This window comes from Panulirus ornatus, chromosome 53, assembly GCF_036320965.1.
Source record: "Panulirus ornatus isolate Po-2019 chromosome 53, ASM3632096v1, whole genome shotgun sequence".
Taxonomy (NCBI): domain Eukaryota; kingdom Metazoa; phylum Arthropoda; class Malacostraca; order Decapoda; family Palinuridae; genus Panulirus; species Panulirus ornatus.
The window spans coordinates 17,275,438-17,296,086 of record NC_092276.1 but is presented as its reverse complement, the minus strand read 5'-3'; the positions used below and the strand labels follow the sequence as shown (position 1 = coordinate 17,296,086).

Below are 20,649 nucleotides of genomic sequence, written 5' to 3'. Positions count from 1 at the left end.
CTACTCCCAAGTATCTAAAACACTCCACTTCCTCCTAGTTTTCTCCATTCAAACTCACAGCTAAACCTAATAACCTTGCTTTTATTTACATTTACTCTCAACTTTCTCCTCTTGCACACTCTTCCAAACTCTGTCACCAACTTCTGCAATCTCTCACTTGATTCTGCCACCAGTGCTGTATCATCAGCAAACAAACTGACTCACTTCCCAGACCATCTCATCCTCAGCAACCAGCAAACTTGTTCCTCTCTCCAAACCTCTCTCATTTACCTCCCTCACCAACCCATCCATATGCCACATACAAATCCATCTGTTTCTCCAAGTATTTCTCACACATATTCTTTAAAGCAAACATCTGAGCTGCACATCCTCTACCACTTCTGAAACCACACTTCTCCTCCCCAATATTATGCTCTGTACGTACTTTTTCCTTTTCAATCACTACCCTTCCATATAACTTACCAGGTACACTCAACAAACTTATCCTTCTTGCCTTTATACAATGGCGCTATGCACGCATTCTTCTAATCCTTACCAACCAGTCAACAACACAGTCACCCCTTTCTTAGTGAATTCAGCTCCAATACCATCTACTTCAGCCACCTTACCACATTTCACCTTACATAAGGCTTTCACCACCTCCTCTGACTTCACTTAACACTCTTCCTGATTCTCTCACAGTACATACCAACCAATCCTAAACACCCTACATCTGCCATCCTATCATCAAACACATTCAACAATCCTTCAAAATCCTCATCCTATCTCCTCCCTCACTTCATCACTTCCTTGTATTACTTCCCCTTTTGCCCCATTCACTTATGTTCCCATTTATTTTCTTGTTTCTACATATTATTGACCTTCTAAAACATCTTACTGATACTTTTCACCCCAATTCTCATTTGTCCTCTTTTTCACTTCTTCATACCACCACTAACTACCCTTTTTAACCTGCCTACCTCCCACCTTTCGCATTCCACATGAATCTCTTGCACATGCCAGCAGTGCTTCCCTAAATACCTCCCATTCCTCACTCGCTCCTCTTGGTTCATTTACTCTTACCTTTTGCCAATCTACACTCAATTTCTCCTGGTACTGCTTCACACAAGTCTCTTTTCAAAACTCAGCTACTCTCACCACTCTCTTCTCACCAATATTATTTCCTCTTTTTCAAAAACCTCTAGAAATCTTCACATTTGCCTCCACAAGATAGTGATCAAATATCCCATGAGCTGGCCCTCTCAGCATATTTACATCCAAAAGTCTCTCATTTACATGCTTATCAATTGATATGTAATCCAATAATTACCTCTAACCATCTTTTACTCAAACAGATATACTTGTGTTTGCCTCTCTTTTTAACCAGGTATTTCCAATCATCAGTCCTTTTTCAGCACACAAGTCCACATGCTGTTCACCATTTCCTTTCATAATGAATACCCTATGCCCTCCAATTATACCCTGAACTACCATATTACTCATCATTGCATTCGAATCACCTATCACTAACATGTGGTCTCTTACATCAAAACAGCTGACACTCACTAACCTGCTTCCTAAACACTTGCCTCTCATGATCTTTCTCATCATGTCCGTGTGCATAAGCACCAGTAATCACCCATCTCTCACCATCTGTTTTCAGTTTCACCCACATCAGTCTAGAATTTACTTCCTTACACTGCTTCACAAACTCCCACAACTTCTGCTTCAGGAGTAGCGCTACTCCTTCCTTATGTCTTGTCCTCCTCATCAAGCCTTGAATTTATTCCCAAGACATTACTGAACCTCTTCCCCTTTACTCTTGAGCTTTGTTTCACTTAGAGCCACAGTATCCAAGTTTCTTTCCTCAAAAATGCTACCTTCTCTCCTCTTGTCATAGTTACCCCCACACTCATTTAGACACCCGACCTTAGCCTTCAAGGAGAATGAGCACTTCCTGCTGAGCTTCTGTTCCATCATTTATAAATGGAAATACAAGGAGGAGGGTTTTTAGTCCCCCACTCCCACCGCCTGTGGTCTCCTATGACACTCAGGGAATACAGAGATTGAAGTCTTTTTCTTCCCTACCCTAAGGGTATTATTGTCATTATCATCATTAATATCCAACTTTTAGACAAAAACATACAACAAGGGGGGACTTCTAGATTCCTGATTCTGCCTTACTTATTTGCCTTCTATGACATGCAAGGAATATGTGAGTGGTTTTCTTTCTTCCCAGATCCCAAAATGCAACCACCCCTCTATCTGCTTGACACTGAGGCTCTTTCCCTGTTCAGCAGATAATATATTGGCCTGTTCTCCCATGAAATGTCTGCATGTGTCCCTGCTACTAAGGCTGTTTCCCATAGTTTTGTGCAGAGACCACCAGTGCAAAGACTAGCTGTCATGATACTTCCTGTTATGCTGTTACAGTGAATCTTTCATCTATTTCTCTTGATGTAACCTTTCTACGTTTTTAGAGTCAGGTCTGCCAATTCTGCATTTTAAGAATCAGGTCTGCAGACACCTGAGAAGCTCACACTGATTTCTTTTTTCTTTTTCTTTTTTTACCCTGTGTCTTCCACTAGAGATGGCTGAGATTAAGTTGTCATGCTTGTGCCATGTTGGATACTGTGCAAGTAAAAGAGTACATTGAGAAGGTGGGGGGTCTCATAACTAATTCTGTAGTGACACTGGTTAGTGTCTATATATGACTTTTAAGTATTTTATAAATATGTCTGCGTCAAGGAATATCTAGACATTCCTTGGTTTGTGTCCAGATGACTGGATGCATGAGTACTGTATTTAGAAGGGCAAATACAGTTGTGTTGATTTGGGACATTGGCATTAATGGGTGAGAGAAATACATCACTGAAGACAAGACACACCTGGTGGGATAATTTTAGAAATCAATGAATAGCACAAACACATCCTCTGGACACATAAAAGATTTACTTTTTGCAGGCTTAGCCTTAAAAGGTGGTACAGTAATTAAAACTATGCTAACCTGATTTTATAATTGTAAATAAATATCATCATACTGTTTCTCATAGAGATAACATTTGTGCTAGAAGTTAAATGTGGAAAATTTCCTGTGAAACAAGGTCATTAATTGTCATTGTATGGCTAGTATTTTGAGGATTTATATGCAAAGACCACTGGAACTAAAAAACCTAAAAAACATGACTTCATCTGCAGTTAATTCCTATACCATTGCGTAGCCTTCTCATTCTGTGACTCCCTAGAATTTCTTTACTACACATTTTGTGAACTGACTCTTTTGGATGATAATAAGCTATTACCCTTTAGCACTCCAGGAGAGGTGCTTATTTGCCAGGGAGAGCATCGCTGGTCTCATTGCACACTACACTCTCCGAAGTGGATTCTGTGACCCGGAACTGTAGTAGGATCACCAGGTATGTTGCCACAAAGCTCAGGATCTGATGAGACAGTGATATTTGTAAGCTTAACAGTAACAGTGTAGTGCTTCTGTAAGCTGAAAGCATGGTACAATACTTTATTCCCTATAAGCTTAACAGTAACAGTACCTTACTTAGCTTGACAATAACCCTGGTAAAATCAGTGCTCAAATTAGCCTTAACAGTGACAACTTCATTTACTGTTAGCTTCAGACATGATGAACTTAGTGATATTAGAACTCACTGTAAGCTTGATATCAGTACTTAAATAACTATAACCTTAACAGTGGCTGATGTTGAATATAAAAATACTTCACTCATTGTAACATTAATTATAACACGCTTCCAATCATCTCAGTAATAGGGTGCTCTTTTCACTTTACTTTACTTATTGTAAGCTTCGATACTGTAATGAATTGCAACAGGGACACAAACCCAATTCTTAATTACTGTAATTTCAATAGCCACAAAGAAATTTGCTCTTTAAACAAAGATTTTATACCAAATAGACATTTAGTGGGCACTTAAAGTCCTGTGGATTTGCATTAAAGTCCATAAGCTATTTTGATGTTTACTTTGAAGCAAACTGTGAGAAAGAATGCCATAAACCATATATATATATCCTTCTCAAAACAATTCTTGAATTCCTCCAAGTCAATACTTTTCTCAGGAAATGGAGAGAGCATTAATGAGAAATGGCAAATCAATGAGAGGAAATGTAAAGAGAGCTCTTGCCTTTTCGCTCATTGTGAGGAAAATTTTATGTTAAGTCCGAATAAAGTTACTGAGACTCACATGGGAGTAAAATCCTTTGGAAAGATGGATTGCATGAAGATACATGAAAGCAGCTGAAATGTGTGACTGCTTGAAGTTTGAAAGGCTTAGAAAACCTTAATGCAGGATTCCTTTGTATGAAATGATCCTGTCAGGTGTCAGTACAGTGATGCAGGTTGTAGAAAGTACATAGATGCAATATGATCTAAATCAACTTCATTGGTGTGGAGGAGGTTGGATGGATTACTGGGTGTAAAAAATATGAAAATATTAGGTGTGATGATTATCTGGGTAAATGGTTGAGATTTGATTTGATTTATTTGGGAATTAAATTACATTTAGAATGATACATAAAAACACTGCTGAGGATAAGCCAAAACACATTTAAAACATATTTCCACCGTGGTCTTTTTATGAAATTACAAAAGAACTCTGGCTGACATATGAAATAATTGATTAACGTAGAAAAAAAGAATAAAAAAATAGAAATAAGTAAAATTAGTAGTAGATAGCATTGCCTTAACTACTGATTAGAACTTGTGACAAAATAATCCTTACCATGTTGTTTTGGACTAAGAATATCTAACAACAAAGTTATGCTATTTCATAATCAAGCATTAATGAAACTGACTTTTTCCACAAATACATTAATTCTGGCAACATGTCAAGATCTGCTATTTATGTATTGTAACCACGTGACAAAATTCAAAATAGATTCTTTGGTTAGTTTAGAGCATTTCCATTGTACATATTTTACATATGAAACAGTTACAACTGATTACCACTCTACTGTTAACATACCAACTTTCTAAAACTCTTCTTACCCAGTGTGTGTTGTTTAGGGTTGACCCAACATGAATCTGATATCTTTATTTCTTGCAAGCAAGACTGACCTCTTAATGAATCCAAAGAACAATAAGAGGCAAGAGTAACAATCAAACTGACACTAAACAAAAGCAGAAACAAAGAAATTTTTTTTGTTTGTAGGACATTCAGAAACAATCTTGTCAGCAACATTATTCCTAAAGGGACTGATCCAAAGTTGCACCTAAATACGTTACTCCCTGCTTAAACTCAATGCTGTTGTCATAACAGTTAACCTGTAACCAATCACACTCATATAATATTTCTTCTGATGCAAACAACAGAGTCAGTTTTACTGTGGAGGAGAGACAAGTTGTTCCCAACCAATCACTCAGATTTACACAGACTCAAGCTGGCTACTGAGTGACTGCTGCCATGACCTTTGGTGGGCTATAGTTTTGAGTTGTACATGAACAAAGTGTATGGGTACTTACAGCAACCATCCGTGTCCGGCCTAGGATGAAGAACCCGCCCATGTCAAAGCCTGGGTCCTCCTCAAGTAACTCCAGTAAATCTCCAATCTGCCAGGGTCATCACAGGTCATTAGGGTTCATTATAGGTTATTAGTTAAAATCATGATTCATCATGATGGAGTATCAGGGTTCACAAGGGGTCACTAATATTATTATGAGTTACTGGAGTCAGCATAGGTTATAGGGTCATCCTTGGTAATGGGGTCATCACAGGGGTACATCAGCAAGACAGATATAAGACCTGATGGTCCATGATGAGGTTATTTCCTTGCTGTACCTGAATTGTGGTGGAAAGTGGAGAGAAGAGGAAAAGGTAGATCCTTACCACTTCTCCCTCTGGCTTAACTGCTGGCAGGAAATAAAGATGGGAAGAATTACTATGTTGTATGTAGGAAGCATAATGCTATGGGAATTTTAGTGAAAAGTTTGGATGGGAAAAGTTTCCTAATATCTGAAATATATGGTTGACTAGGATTAGATTCTGAAAAATGAAAATGGTTCAGTGAAATTTAAGCATTAGATCTTGAAAAAGGAAAATGGTGTAGTGACATTTAAGCAAGGTTATTCACTGGTAAAAGCCATTTCTTTGTTGATGCTGGTTAAGATGCCAATTTTATATGACAGTGGGTAAGGAGTGGGTGTAGGGAAGTGTCGTAGGGAGTGGATGTATCGATGGGGGTGTGTGGGGAGTGGGTGAATAGGGACACCATAGGTCAGGAAGGTCATGGAGTCAGCAAAGGTGACAGTATTAAATTATACAGAAGGGATATTGTGCACCGAGAAATGAACCTCTTGTAAGTGACAATATGATCCTTGAGAATGATGGTCCTTGAGCATGATGGTCCTTGAGCATGATGGTCCTTGAACATGATGGTCCTTGAGCATGATGGTCCTTGAGCATGATGGTATGACCCTGGGTATTATGCTGTGACCAATGACACTGGTGCTCACTTGTAAGTCACAGTAGGTTGGTGGGTCATCAATAAAATCAATGTCAGTCATGAGACCATCATGAGGAATGGCTTGATAGGGTACACTTTCATTCTCCCTAAAGTTTAGTGACACTCTCACCCCAACTCACCTCTGCCTTCTTTTCAACCCTTCCATCTTCCTCTTGACCTCTTGCTGCTTTCTCTTATACTTCTCCCATTCATTTGCGCTCCTTCCAAACGCCTCTCTATTCTCTTTCAGTAGCAACTTTACTTCGTCCCACCACTCACTATCCTTTCTAATCTGCCCACCTTCCCCCTTACTCATGCCAAATGCATCTCGTGCAGACGCCATCACTGCTTCTCTTAATACCTCCCATTCCTCACCTTCTCCTCTCACTTCATTTGCTCTCACCTTTTGCCATTCTACATTCAATCTCTCTTGGTATTTCTTCAAACAAGTCTCCTTTCCAAGCTCACTCACTCTCACCACTCTCCTCTCTCCAAAATGTTCTCTTCTGTTTTGAAAACCTCTACAAATCTTCACCCTCACCTCCACAAGAAAGTGATCAGACATCCCAACAGCTGCTCCTCTTAGCACATTTGCATCCAAAAGTCTCTCTTTTACACGCCTGTCAATCAACACGTAATCTAATAATACTCTTTGACCGTCTCTCCTCACATACATATTCTTGTGCATATCTTTCTTTTCAAACCAGGCATTCCCATTCAACAGTCTTTTGTCAGCACACAAAACCACAAGCTCTTCACCATTTCTATTCACAATACTAAATACCCCATGTAAACTAGTTATACCCTTAACTTCCACAATACTAACCTTCGCATTCAAATCACCCATCACTGTAACCCGGTCTCGTGCATCAAAACTGCTAACACACTCACTCAGCTGCTCCCACAACACTTGCCTCTCATGATTTCTCCTCATGGCCAGGTGCATAAGCACCAATAATCATCCATCTCTCACCATCCACTTTAAGTTTAACCCACATCAATCTAAAATTTACTTTCTTACACTATCACATACTCCAACAACTCCTCTTTAGCCCTCAAGAAGTTCCCAAACCACTCTTCCCCTTTACCCTTGAGCTTCGTTTCACTCAGAGCCAGAACATCCGGGTTTCTTTCCTCAAACATAATACACATCTCTCGTTTCTTCTCATCTTGGTTACATCCACACACATCCACACACCCCCAGTCTGAACCATGGAGGAGGAGGAGCACTCTTCGCTTGACCCCATTTCCTCTTTTAGAAACTGAAATACAAGAAGGGGAGGGTTTCCAGCCCTTATCCCCCGCTCCCTTTACTCGCCTTCTACGACACGCAGGGAATAAGGTGGTACAATTTTTTCACGCCAGGTTAAAGTATCATTATATGAACAACATTGTTACCAACCTTTTCCTTGACGTTGCGATTCCCTTTCTGATGACGCAACCTCTTCAGGGTCAATCGTAGTTCCTCTCTCTGTTGGTACAATAGGAGGTTGATTAAAAACTGTACACAGGAGACATGATACAACGTTAGACAGGGTAGATCAGAGTTAGACAGGGTAGATCAGAGTTAGACAGGGTAGATCAGGGTGAGGAAGGCAGGCGGCCAGGTGGGAGGTGTGGGGAATGGTATGAGTTGGGGGTTAGCCCAGCTGAGTGTAGGGAAGGTGAAGTATGATGGGAAGGTGAAGTATGATGGGACGGTGAAGTATGATGGGAAGGTGGAGTATGATGGGAAGGTGGAGTATGATGGGAAGGTGAAGTATGATGGGAAGGTGAAGTATGATGGGAAGGTGAAGTATGATGGGAAGGTGAAGTATGATGGGAAGGTGGAGTATGATGGGAAGGTGGAGTATGATGGGAAGGTGGAGTATGATGGGAAGGTGAAGTATGATGGGAAGGTGAAGTATGATGGGAAGGTGAAGTATGATGGGAAGGTGAAGTATGATGGGAAGGTGGAGTATGATGGGAAGGTGGAGTATGATGGGAAGGTGAAGTATGATGGGAAGGTGAAGTATGATGGGAAGGTGGAGTATGATGGGAAGGTGAAGTATGATGGGAAGGTGAAGTATGATGGGAAGGTGAAGTATGATGGGAAGGTGAAGTATGATGGGAAGGTGAAGTATGATGGGAAGGTGGAGTATGATGGGAAGGTGGAGTATGATGGGAAGGTGAAGTATGATGGGAAGGTGGAGTATGATGGGAAGGTGAAGTATGATGGGAAGGTGAGGTATGATGGGAAGGTGAAGTATGATGGGAAGGTGAGGTATGATGGGAAGGTGAAGTATGATGGGAAGGTGAGGTATGATGGGAAGGTGAAGTATGATGGGAAGGTGAGGTATGATGGGAAGGTGGAGTATGATGGGAAGGTGGAGTATGATGGGAAGGTGAGGTATGATGGGAAGGTGAAGTATGATGGGAAGGTGAGGTATGATGGGAAGGTGAAGTATGATGGCTGCATCAACACATTGTATCAATGCAGCCAGTCAACTGATCCTTATATATGTTGAAATTTAGATTCACAGTCGAGACAGTGAGAAATACAAGCACCATTGAGACGAGTGGGTATTGCTTCACGTGTGAGGGAAGAAGTCTCCACATGGTATAATTATATTTCATAGCTATAATGGTATGATGGAAATGGGCTTAAAGAGAAAGTTTACGGAAAAAAAAGTCAACGCGAAAGTTAAGTTTCCATTCTCAACACTGGCTCTTACGTTGAGGGGGAAACATTACGTCTTTATGCAATGGAATGATCATAATGGTTTCTTGTAGCTGCTAGCCTGAGTGAGGACAGTAGTGTTATTATGTACTGCTGGCATGACACTGATTCTGTCACTGTGCTGCTACCGTAAACCTAATGATGTCTCTGTGTTCTACAATCGTGGGCTCAATGAGGCCCCTGCGTATAGCCAGTGTGAGGTCAATGAGGTCCCTGCATATAGCCAGCGTGAGGCCAATGAGGTCCCTGCGTATAGCCAGCGTGAGGCCAATGAGGTCCCTGCGTATAGCCAGCGTGAGGCCAATGGGGGCACCTGCGTATAGCCAGCGTGAGGCCAATGGGGTCCCTCCGTATAGCCAGTGTGAGGCCAATTGGGCGCCTGCGTATAGCCAGCGTGAGGCCAATGAGGTCCCTGCGTATAGCCAGCGTGAGGCCAATGAGGTCCCTGCGTATAGCCAGCGTGAGGCCAATGAGGTCCCTGCGTATAGCCAGCGTGAGGCCAATGGGGCCCCTGCGTGCAGCCAGTGTGAGGTTTATAGCATCTTGTGTGAGGGTAAGTGCTGCTAGCACTGCCCGACAACCCTGATATCGCCTAACAGTAATTCATCACATGTAACTGATGTACATCTTTCTATCTTGGTCTAGATCCATAAATGCCTGGTTAAGGCCACGAAACACTTGTATGCTTCATCTTCAAATTAAATCCCCTAGACAAGTGTGGGTTACTGTACAGATTAGTAATCCATATAGCTTCAAATTGGATGGTACATGATTAATGTCCACCAACTGATTACTAAAATATTTACGATTTAGAATATCGATAGACCTTGTGGGGGAATGACGATATAATGATATTTGAGACAGTTGTATACGATATTCACTTGGTTCATCTGATGCCTAACATGATATTCCCTTGACAGATAGATTATGGAATCAATAAACGATAATCGGGTAAAATGTCGACCTAAACAGAAAGTTAAACATGTAAGCATTAATATCTGGTCGCATCCGTTAACGATAACCAGGGACACACAGACACACAGAGAGAGAGAGAGTGGATGCGTGTGTCAACTTTAGCCGATACATTGGTAACTGCACAAACTACGATTTCGTTTTGCTTTTAATTCATACGGTCGTTAGATTGGTAGATGGTTGTACAACAAAATACGATAGATTGTTCTTTGGGTCGTCTTATTACATCCATAGAAACCTGGACGATTGTCCTGGCCAGGGTTGTTACTTTTTGGCCAATCACGCAATTCCATCTGAAATACAAGTGATTAACTCCATGTCTGTTCCTAATAACAAGGTCAGCTCTCGGTAATGTCTTCTCTCCATAAAAAAATATATATATATATAATGGTTCCTGAAATGGAGTTATCTTTTAAACTCGATGGTTTAAAGCCATGGAAGCGATGTATAGAAGTAGTAAGAACGACTGGTAGAGGAAAAGGTATTGAAATGTGTTGAAGGAAATAATATGAGCGAGTAATATTTGCTATTGCGTCACCTTGAATTGTGCTTAATTTTGGGTCATTTTCTTCTGTGAACCCAAACCATATAATGGAGAGAGAGAGAGAGAGAGAGAGAGAGAGAGAGAGAGAGAGAGAGAGAGAGAGAGAGAGAGAGAGAGAGAGAGAGAGAGAGAGAGAGAGAGTTAACGACCATTCCTGTACTGGCAGTTAGCTAAACGACTTACTTAGAAAACATAAGGTTAAGAAGTGATTTGATAGAATGATGCTATGCCTCATTAATCTTCATTTAAGTAGCTACTTAAGACTATATACGAATGATTTCACTTAACAATAGATACAAACTCAGTGTTGGGTCAACAGTTTTACTCCAAATACGACAAAATATTGTTCAGCATGATTGTTAACCTATAGGAATGATTGACCAATTAGAGGAGTTGAAAACTGTATTATATTCATTCATATTGCGCGTTAAAGCCACCACTAACATTATCAATGCTTCCTTGATTACATGTATAGTTTACTGGCATTTCTCCTTCAGTCTTTGATTACTTTGCTCTTACTACACTAACCTCGGTGCTCCTGGTTTATTCCATGAAAAACAGCCTCGAAAGGACCCAGTGGTCTATCTGAAAGCCTCTGTTTTTTGCTAAATATGAAGACTTAATATTACTTTCCTCATTTCACACACACACACACACACACACACACACACACACACCCGTCAGACATTGGTTCACACATACATGGTATGTGTACAGTGATCATGAATTTTATATTACATGCAGATACTGTAGTTCTAAAAGGTTCACTTCCACGTAAATAAGTGAGAAGGAGGCAGCCAAAAGTTAAATACTCTCTAAAGTACGATATTTTTTTTCTCTATAGCAACTGGTGCACACGGCTTCCTTCCATACACTTTGATCTTTCTTATATTACTGTTGTATAGGTAATATTTTAGTACAAATTACCATTTTCACTCTTGAAGATATTCATATTTTGACTCGAAGAATATGCCATAAAGTACAAAAATTACTGGGTATGATTTCAATATTGGTTTTATTATATTTTTCAATGAATCATCGTCAAAATATTCCCCTTCATCTTGAAGAACAAAGGAGTTAGTTGTTAAGAGAACATAAAACATTGTGGTACACGTTTGATGTTCATATATAACACAGTAAACACGTGAACAAACAAAACTACAATAGTAAAGTAGGAGAGCCAACGACATGGCAGCGCGTTGTGGTATTCCAATGTGTGACGTTGCTCTCGACCAAACAGGAATTTTCTTCTTCAAGACAGAAAGTATCTTACAGTCCTTTGTATCTTCTGTATCTAATGTCATGTAACTTACTGTAACGCCAAAAATTTTGCAGCAGTTTTGTAAAACACAAGTCAGTTACAGTCGTGTGGTTAGTCATTATGTATATATATATATATATATATATATATATATATATATATATATATATATATTGACGTTTGTGTGAATAAATTGTACATTTCCTTTCCATAGCCAGAGGTTGAACCATTATGTGACATTCATTTTTTTCATTCATTTCAAGCTAAAAGTTTGTTTTCTAAATTGTTTCTTACATTTTTCATATGTATATATATGTATGTGTGTGTGTGTGTGTGTGTATGTGCGTATGTGTGTGTGTGTGTGTGTGTGTGTATATGTATATATATATGTATATTATTCCTGGGGATAGGGGTGAAAGAATACTTCCCACGTATTCCTCGCGTGTCGTAGAAAGCGACTAGAGGGGACGGGAGCGGGGGGCCGGAAATCCTCCCCTCCTTGTATTAACTTTCTAAAATGGGAAACAGAAGAAGGAGTCACGCGGGGAGTGATCATCCTCCTCGAAGGCTCAGAGTGGGGTGCCTAAATGTGTGTGGATGTAACCAAGATGTGAAAAAAGGAGAGATAGGTAGTATGTTTGAGGAAAGGAACCTGGATGTTTTGGCTCTGAGTGAAACGAAGCTCAAGGGTAAAGGGGAAGAGTGGTTTGGAAATGTCTGGGGAGTGAAGTCAGGGGTTAGTGAGAGGACAAGAGCAAGGGAAGGAGTAGCAATACTCCTGAAACAGGAGTTGTGGGAGTATGTGATAGAATGTAAGAAAGTAAATTCTCGATTAATATGGGTAAAACTGAAAGTTGATGGAGAGAGGTGGGTGATTATTGGTGCATATGCACCTGGGCATGAGAAGAAAGATCATGAGAGGCAAGTGTTTTGGGAGCAGCTAAATGAGTGTGTTAGCGGTTTTGATGCACGAGACCGGGTTATAGTGATGGGTGATTTGAATGCAAAGGTGAGTAATATGGCAGTTGAGGGAATAATTGGTATGCATGGGGTGTTCAGTGTTGTAAATGGAAATGGTGAAGAGCTTGTAGATTTATGTGCTGAAAAAGGACTGATGATTGGGAATACCTGGTTTAAAAAGCGAGATATACATAAGTATACTTATGTAAGTAGGAGAGATGGCCAGAGAGCGTTATTGGATTACGTGTTAATTGACAGGCGTGCGAAAGAGAGACTTTTGGATGTTAATGTGCTGAGAGGTGCAACTGGAGGGATGTCTGATCATTATCTTGTGGAGGCTAAGGTGAAGATTAGTATGGGTTTTCAGAAAAGAGGAGTGAATGTTGGGGTGAAGAAGGTGGTGAGAGTAAGTGAGCTTGGGAAGGAGACCTGTGTGGGGAGGTACCAGGAGAGACTGTGTACAGAATGGAAAAAGGTGAGAACAATGGAAGTAAGGGGAGTGGGGGAGGAATGGGATGTATTTAGGGAATCAGTGATGGATTGCGCAAAAGATGCTTGTGGCATGAGAAGAGTGGGAGGTGGGCTGTTTAGAAAGGGTAGTGAGTGGTGGGATGAAGAAGTAAGAGTATTAGTGAAAGAGAAGAGAGAGGCATTTGGACGATTTTTGCAGGGAAAAAATGCAATTGAGTGGGAGAAGTATAAAAGAAAGAGACAGGAGGTCAAGAGAAAGGTGCAAGAGGTGAAAAAAAGGGCAAATGAGAGTTGGGGTGAGAGACTATCAGTAAATTTTAGGGAGAATAAAAAGATGTTCTGGAAGGAGGTAAATAGGGTGCGTAAGACAAGGGAGCAAATGGGAACTTCAGTGAAGGGCGCAAATGGGGAGGTGATAACAAGTAGCGGTGATGTGAGAAGGAGATGGAATGAGTATTTTGAAGATTTGTTGAATGTGTCTGATGACAGAGTGGCAGATATAGGGTGTTTTGGTCGAGGTGGTGTGCAAAGTGAGAGGGTTAGGGAAAATGATTTGGTAAACAGAGAAGAGGTAGTAAAAGCTTTGCGGAAGATGAAAGCCGGCAAGGCAGCAGGTTTGGATGGTATTGCAGTGGAATTTATTAAAAAAGGGGGTGACTGTATTGTTGACTGGTTGGTAAGGTTATTTAATGTATGTATGACTCATGGTGAGGTGCCTGAGGATTGGCGGAATGCGTGCATAGTGCCATTGTACAAAGGCAAAGGGGATAAGAGTGAGTGCTCAAATTACAGAGGTATAAGTTTGTTGAGTATTCCTGGTAAATTATATGGGAGGGTATTGATTGAGAGGGTGAAGGCATGTACAGAGCATCAGATTGGGGAAGAGCAGTGCGGTTTCAGAAGTGGTAGAGGATGTGTGGATCAGGTGTTTGCTTTGAAGAATGTATGTGAGAAATACTTAGAAAAGCAAATGGATTTGTATGTAGCATTTATGGATCTGGAGAAGGCATATGATAGAGTTGATAGAGATGCTCTGTGGAAGGTATTAAGAATATATGGTGTTGGAGGCAAGTTGTTAGAAGCAGTGAAAAGTTTTTATCGAGGATGTAAGGCATGTGTACGTGTAGGAAGAGAGGAAAGTGATTGGTTCTCAGTGAATGTAGGTTTGCGGCAGGGGTGTGTGATGTCTCCATGGTTGTTTAATTTGTTTATGGATGGGGTTGTAAGGGAGGTAAATGCAAGAGTCCTGGAAAGAGGGGCAAGTATGAAGTCTGTTGGGGATGAGAGAGCTTGGGAAGTGAGTCAGTTGTTGTTCGCTGATGATACAGCGCTGGTGGCTGATTCATGTGAGAAACTGCAGAAGCTGGTGACTGAGTTTGGTAAAGTGTGTGGAAGAAGAAAGTTGAGAGTAAATGTGAATAAGAGCAAGGTTATTAGGTACAGTAGGGGTGAGGGTCAAGTCAATTGGGAGGTGAGTTTGAATGGAGAAAAACTGGAGGAAGTGAAGTGTTTTAGATATCTGGGAGTGGATCTGTCAGCGGATGGAACCAGGGAAGCGGAAGTGGATCATAGGGTGGGGGAGGGGGCGAAAATTTTGGGAGCCTTGAAAAATGTGTGGAAGTCGAGAACATTATCTCGGAAAGCAAAAATGGGTATGTTTGAGGGAATAGTGGTTCCAACAATGTTGTATGGTTGCGAGGCGTGGGCTATGGATAGAGATGTGCGCAGGAGGATGGATGTGCTGGAAATGAGATGTTTGAGGACAATGTGTGGTGTGAGGTGGTTTGATCGAGTAAGTAACGTAAGGGTAAGAGAGATGTGTGGAAATAAAAACAGCGTGGTTGAGAGAGCAGAAGAGGGTGTTTTGAAATGGTTTGGGCACATGGAGAGAATGAGTGAGGAGAGATTGACCAAGAGGATATATGTGTCGGAGGTGGAGGGAACGAGGAGAAGAGGGAGACCAAATTGGAGGTGGAAAGATGGAGTGAAAAAGATTTTGTGTGATCGGGGCCTGAACATGCAGGAGGGTGAAAGGAGGGCAAGAAATAGAGTGAATTGGAGTCATGTGGTATACAGGGGTTGACGTGCTGTCAGTGGATTGAATCAAGGCATGTGAAGCGTCTGGGGTAAACCATGGAAAGCTGTGTAGGTATGTATATTTGCGTGTGTGGACGTGTGTATGTACATGTGTATGGGGGGGGGTTGGGCCATTTCTTTCGTCTGTTTCCTTGCGCTACCTCGCAAACGCGGGAGACAGCGACAAAGTATAAAAAAAAAAAAAAAAAAAAAATATATATATATATATATATATATATATATATATATATATATATATATATATATATATATATATTTTTTTTTTTTTTTTTTTTCCAAAAGAAGGAAGAGAGAAGGGGGCCAGGTGAGGGTATTCCCTCAAAGGCCCAGTCCTCTGTTCTTAACGCTACCTCGCTATCGCGGGAAATGGCGAATAGTATGAAAAAAAAAAAAAAAAAAAAAAAAAAATATATATATATATATATATATATATATATATATATATATATATATATATATGACGCTGATATGAAACTTCTAACTAATGTGGTATTTACGGTCTTGCTTTAATAATTACGACGAGGATGGTGTGTTACGACACTCTGGCCTGTTGCTAACGACTCTTGTTAAGTACTTACGACGCTGGTCTGATAGATAATGCTTATACATCAATAACGTAACTGAATTTGATTTTGTTGAAGGATTTGGCGACCCTGGCAAGAACATGTTCATGATATAAGTTAAAAGACAGAGATTAGACAGACGATATCATTATATTAATTATTATCATTATTATTATTAGCAGTCGTACCTTAGAACTAGAGTTAGCCATAAGGAAGCAACAGAACATTTTTTTTTTTTTTTTTTATTAGTATGAGGGTAAAGGTGGTGTCGTAATGTTCAAAGGCTGCATTATGAAGATGATGAACTGGAAGTGTAACTTAGTTTGATCTTTACAGTACACATAACTTCATATATATATATATATATATATATATATATATATATATATATATATATATATATATATATATATATATATACAAACCACACACCAAACATGTCAACCATCTGACCGACATTCCAGATGGCGCTGGGGAGCTGGTAGCTCGAGTCGCCCAGTCCAATAATCATTTCATTAGTTTTGCAAAATGTTTTAGGTCGACATCTGCTGCAAACTGACGTATCTGGTTATTGATACAAGTATCGCCTGCAACTGCAAGTCTCACAACTCCCATGTTTCATTCAGTCGTTTCAGCGTGGTTCAACCAAGCAGTTCTTAGTTCTGATGTACCACATGTAGTTAACTTGTGGTGATGGATCATTACATGTGTTATGGTGTCATGGTTTGTTAGTGCTTCATTTCTGACACACAGTCCTCCTCCAACAGCAGCCAAGCAGTGGCCACGTAACCATGGCGTACTGTAATGCTGTTCACCATATCTCTACGTATTGATGTATTTTTTCTTTTTTTGCTCTCTATATTTTTTACCTTTTTTACCAGCTGGAGTTTCGCTTTGTACTTCGACCCGGCACTAGAAGCTTTACCAACTGCATAGTTGGGGTACATATTGGCCAACACACCTGACCACAAATAGGTCGTTGGACAGAAAAGACATGGACGTAAACACAAGGTCAAGAAACCAGGCAACACCAGTGTCAAATTCCCTGGCCGTAGTACACATATGGTACACACACACATGCCCAGCCTTCATCCATCTTATCTAGCCATGTGCCGGTGAATGATAAGCTGATAAAAGCCATTAATAACATTCTTGGTCATACCGCCCCCCCATAGTTATTAAGAAGATACACAATTTTATGAACTACCTAAGATGGCTGCCACAAACCTGTCCTTACATTATCCTTGATTTAACCTTTCCTAACCCAAGTGCTTGTTAACAGACCCCAAACATCAGTTCCTTTCAGTTTTCTCAAGTGTCTCTGCTTCTGGAAGTTATGTGTTGGGTTAATGATGTATTACTGAAAGTTTGGTATGAAGCGAAGGTCTGCTGATGGCCCATGGTGAGGGATAGCTGGTGGTGACCACACGGGCCTCCTCACACCTCCCAACCCGCAGACCAACCCACAGACCCCAATGGATTAGCTGGTGCTGACCACACGGGCCTCCTCACACCTCCCAACCCACAGACCAACCCACAGACCCCAATGGCTTCACAGGTCGCGCCGCTGACCACTGCACTACGGACGGGGTCATCTATATACACACATGTACATATAAAAACGCACACATTCTTTCGGTTTAGTGTGCTTATGTGCACACGTGACGGGTGATGTCTTGGTATATATATGTAAGGGTAACTGACGGGGGCAACACTAGTGTAAACCTTCACAAACACAAACAATATTCACACATGCAGCTTAGGAGACGGAAGAAAGAATAGGAAAATAGCATAATAGGAGATGGCTTTCAACATTCAATAGACAAGTGTTACTGGAATAGATAAGGAAACTATTCCCAGTGTCAAGAATTTAGTGAGACTCGCCCAAAAGGGCCAGGTCAACAGGAGAGAGAGAGAGAGAGAGAGAGAGAGAGAGAGAGAGAGAGAGAGAGAGAGAGAGAGAGAGAGAGAGAGAGAGAGAGAGAGTAAATAAATTCAGAGAAATTCAGTTTTGGTAACTATGTTGAAGTAAACAGTATCTTGCGACAAAACTGGGAAATGGATACAGAAGGTTAGGTAACGTCTCTGACGAGGAGTTATAGAGACAGTATAATGTTAGATGTGGTATTAAGCTACAGAGATCAGGGATCTAGACGACACAAGAACCAGCCAACGATAGAAAGGTATAATAACACAGCAGGAAATGAGAAACAAATTATGATGAGGAGGAAGGTAGAATAAACTTAATACAGACAAAGCAATATCTCTGGAGTCAGTTAAGGTGCTGTTAATCAGGCTAATGGAATTAGAGGGAAGAGCTGGCAGATATATATGGATGTATTTCAAACTAAGTGAGATGGAAGAGGTGAATTAAGGCAGTGTGTTGTAGGTTGGCTAGGTTAGCCAGGGGATTGATCAAGTGACCAAATGGTTCGTGGCAGGAAGGCAAAGAGTCGAAAATTTGTACATGGAACAACAAAGATGTGGAGGATAAAGGAATCTTGAGCCAGATGACATAGAATATAGGAGGCTCACGACCCATGAGTCGGGCAATGGGAGTCTTAAACGTTACTGTTGGCACAAACGCCAGCCTTAGAACGGAAATGATTGTATACATAGACAAGGAGAGGCAGCTATGCATACCCGGGTTTCAAAAGAATCAGAAGTGGAGAGACGGTGTTCCACGGAGGGAAGGGTAGATGTGAGACCATGAATGTTGCAGAAATAAACCGAGAAATAAACCCCGAAGAAGAGAGTAGATCCTAGTCACTTTATTATTGCTTTAGGGTGGCTGCATCCAGCCCTCCCCGTACGGTCTGTCATTCTACACTGAAAAATCTGACACAAGTTGTCATTATTTTTTACATAATGGAAGGAAAAAAAAATATGAGGTGGGGGTGAAACGTTGTGTGTGTTTATGTGTTGTGTTAGCGATGGAAGGAGTTCGAGTTAGTGGAGTGGACTGCCAGCAACGAACGGGGTGGGCAAAAAGAGGAAAATACAGCGACCTGGGCCAGGGTTAGGGACGTGCGGGATGATATCAACACACACACACACACCCAGGTGGTGGGGGTAGTGATGCCTCAGACGGTGGATGCCTCGCACCAGCTGCCAGATGACACTATTATTACTACTACTTAAGATGCAGTAAGAGAGGAACCTAAAACCACAACATGAAATACACAAGAAATTTGCTCGGAAAGCCATGAAATGAAGAACGACTTATACTATCAAAGTTGTGGCAGATGAAATGAGTTATGCATAGACTCAGTGAATGACGGTAATATACAGAACTTATGATATCTGATAGTAAAGTTCAGCAGGTGTTTGGCCCTCACCAGTATAGGAGTTTTTCTTCGTACTGTAAAACTAGGTATTAACACACACACACACACACACACACACGCACACACACACACACGCACACACACACACACACACGTCTTTATTCGAACTGATAATCACCTTAAGGTTGAGAGATCGAGGTATGTTGGTGAGGAAGAACACCGGGAAGAAGGTCATAAGGAGTTGGCCGAAGGTGATGATCAGCTCGGGGAACTTCTGGTCTTCTTGGATGGCTGCCAGGAAGCAGCTGACGATGCTGCTGACGGTGGAGTGCAGCAGTGTCAGCCCCACCAGGAACTGGAAGTATTGCTTCGTCATCTGGTGGGATTCGAAGAGGTCTGTCAGCAGCATCTTGGCCTTCTCGATATTGATGTTGTTTAAGTTCTCCTTGTCGGGGTGTATCTTCTCCAGGTCCTGGATGCTGACGCTGTCCGTGATAGGCTGTACAGTCCACCCCATGACGTGTGGAGGCGTGGGCGGCAGCTGTAAATTCCCATCATTTACGGTGGCAATGAAGTTGCTGTAAATGGAGGCCAAGAGGTTGATGAGGTGGGAGTAAATCATCATAGACAGGTTCAACACCAGAGGTTTCACTGTAGCTTCGAACATGCCAGCGATCCGGAAGTAAGGTAGATTCTGATTGGCTATTGCCATGGAAATGTTCCCGTACCAGATGCACAGGAAGCCAATCAGGTGATGGCCAAAGACCATGCCAATATGTCTGTCTAAATAATACGGTTTGGCCTTAAAACCATAGTCAGCGCAGAGCATCTGGGCTCGAACCAGAGCCCTGGCTAACCTTGTCTTCTGACCAAGCATGTGGATCCTGAGGAGGATCGTAGTACACATTCCAATGAAGTCCTCCACCCTCAGGATCACGGTGAAGGTGGTGGCGCACTCGGAGTAGATATCCGTGATCCCGATCCCGCCGTAGGAGAAGTAGGCGATAATGAGGAAACCGAAGAACCAAGACCAGATCCACCAGCCCATGTTGAGTCGGATCCTCTCTAAGGCGTCTAGGGGCATTGGGCCATCTTTCACGTCCTTGCCGCTCCTCCATATGTACGGCAACCCACCCACCAGCTTGTACCAGAAGAGCACAAGGGACATGTTGAGGTGGTGCACGTCTATGTACGCCGACATTTGCGTTAAAGGTGGACGCACGCTTTCGGGAGGAGACGAGGTTTGTGGCTGACGCGTACGGCCGTTACCAGACGTATGTGTGTGTGTGTGTGTGTGTGCACTGCGCAATCCTTCGCTGGTCAAA

The 20,649-nt window shown here is 41.5% G+C and overlaps 1 protein-coding gene across 1 annotated transcript; it reads right to left on the bottom strand.

The window, feature by feature from the left end:
* Window positions 1-1,908: 1,908 nt before the first annotated feature.
* On the bottom strand, window positions 1,909-20,566 carry LOC139765274 (uncharacterized). Its single transcript, XM_071692631.1, has 4 exons — window positions 19,503-20,566; window positions 7,853-7,921; window positions 5,471-5,557; window positions 1,909-3,419 (listed from the first exon to the last, which is right to left on the bottom strand). The coding sequence occupies exons 1-4, from the start codon at window positions 20,523-20,525 to the stop codon at window positions 3,306-3,308; spliced, it is 1,293 nt and encodes a 430-aa protein (XP_071548732.1). The 5' UTR covers window positions 20,526-20,566; the 3' UTR covers window positions 1,909-3,305.
* Between the last annotated feature and the right edge of the window lie 83 nt (window positions 20,567-20,649).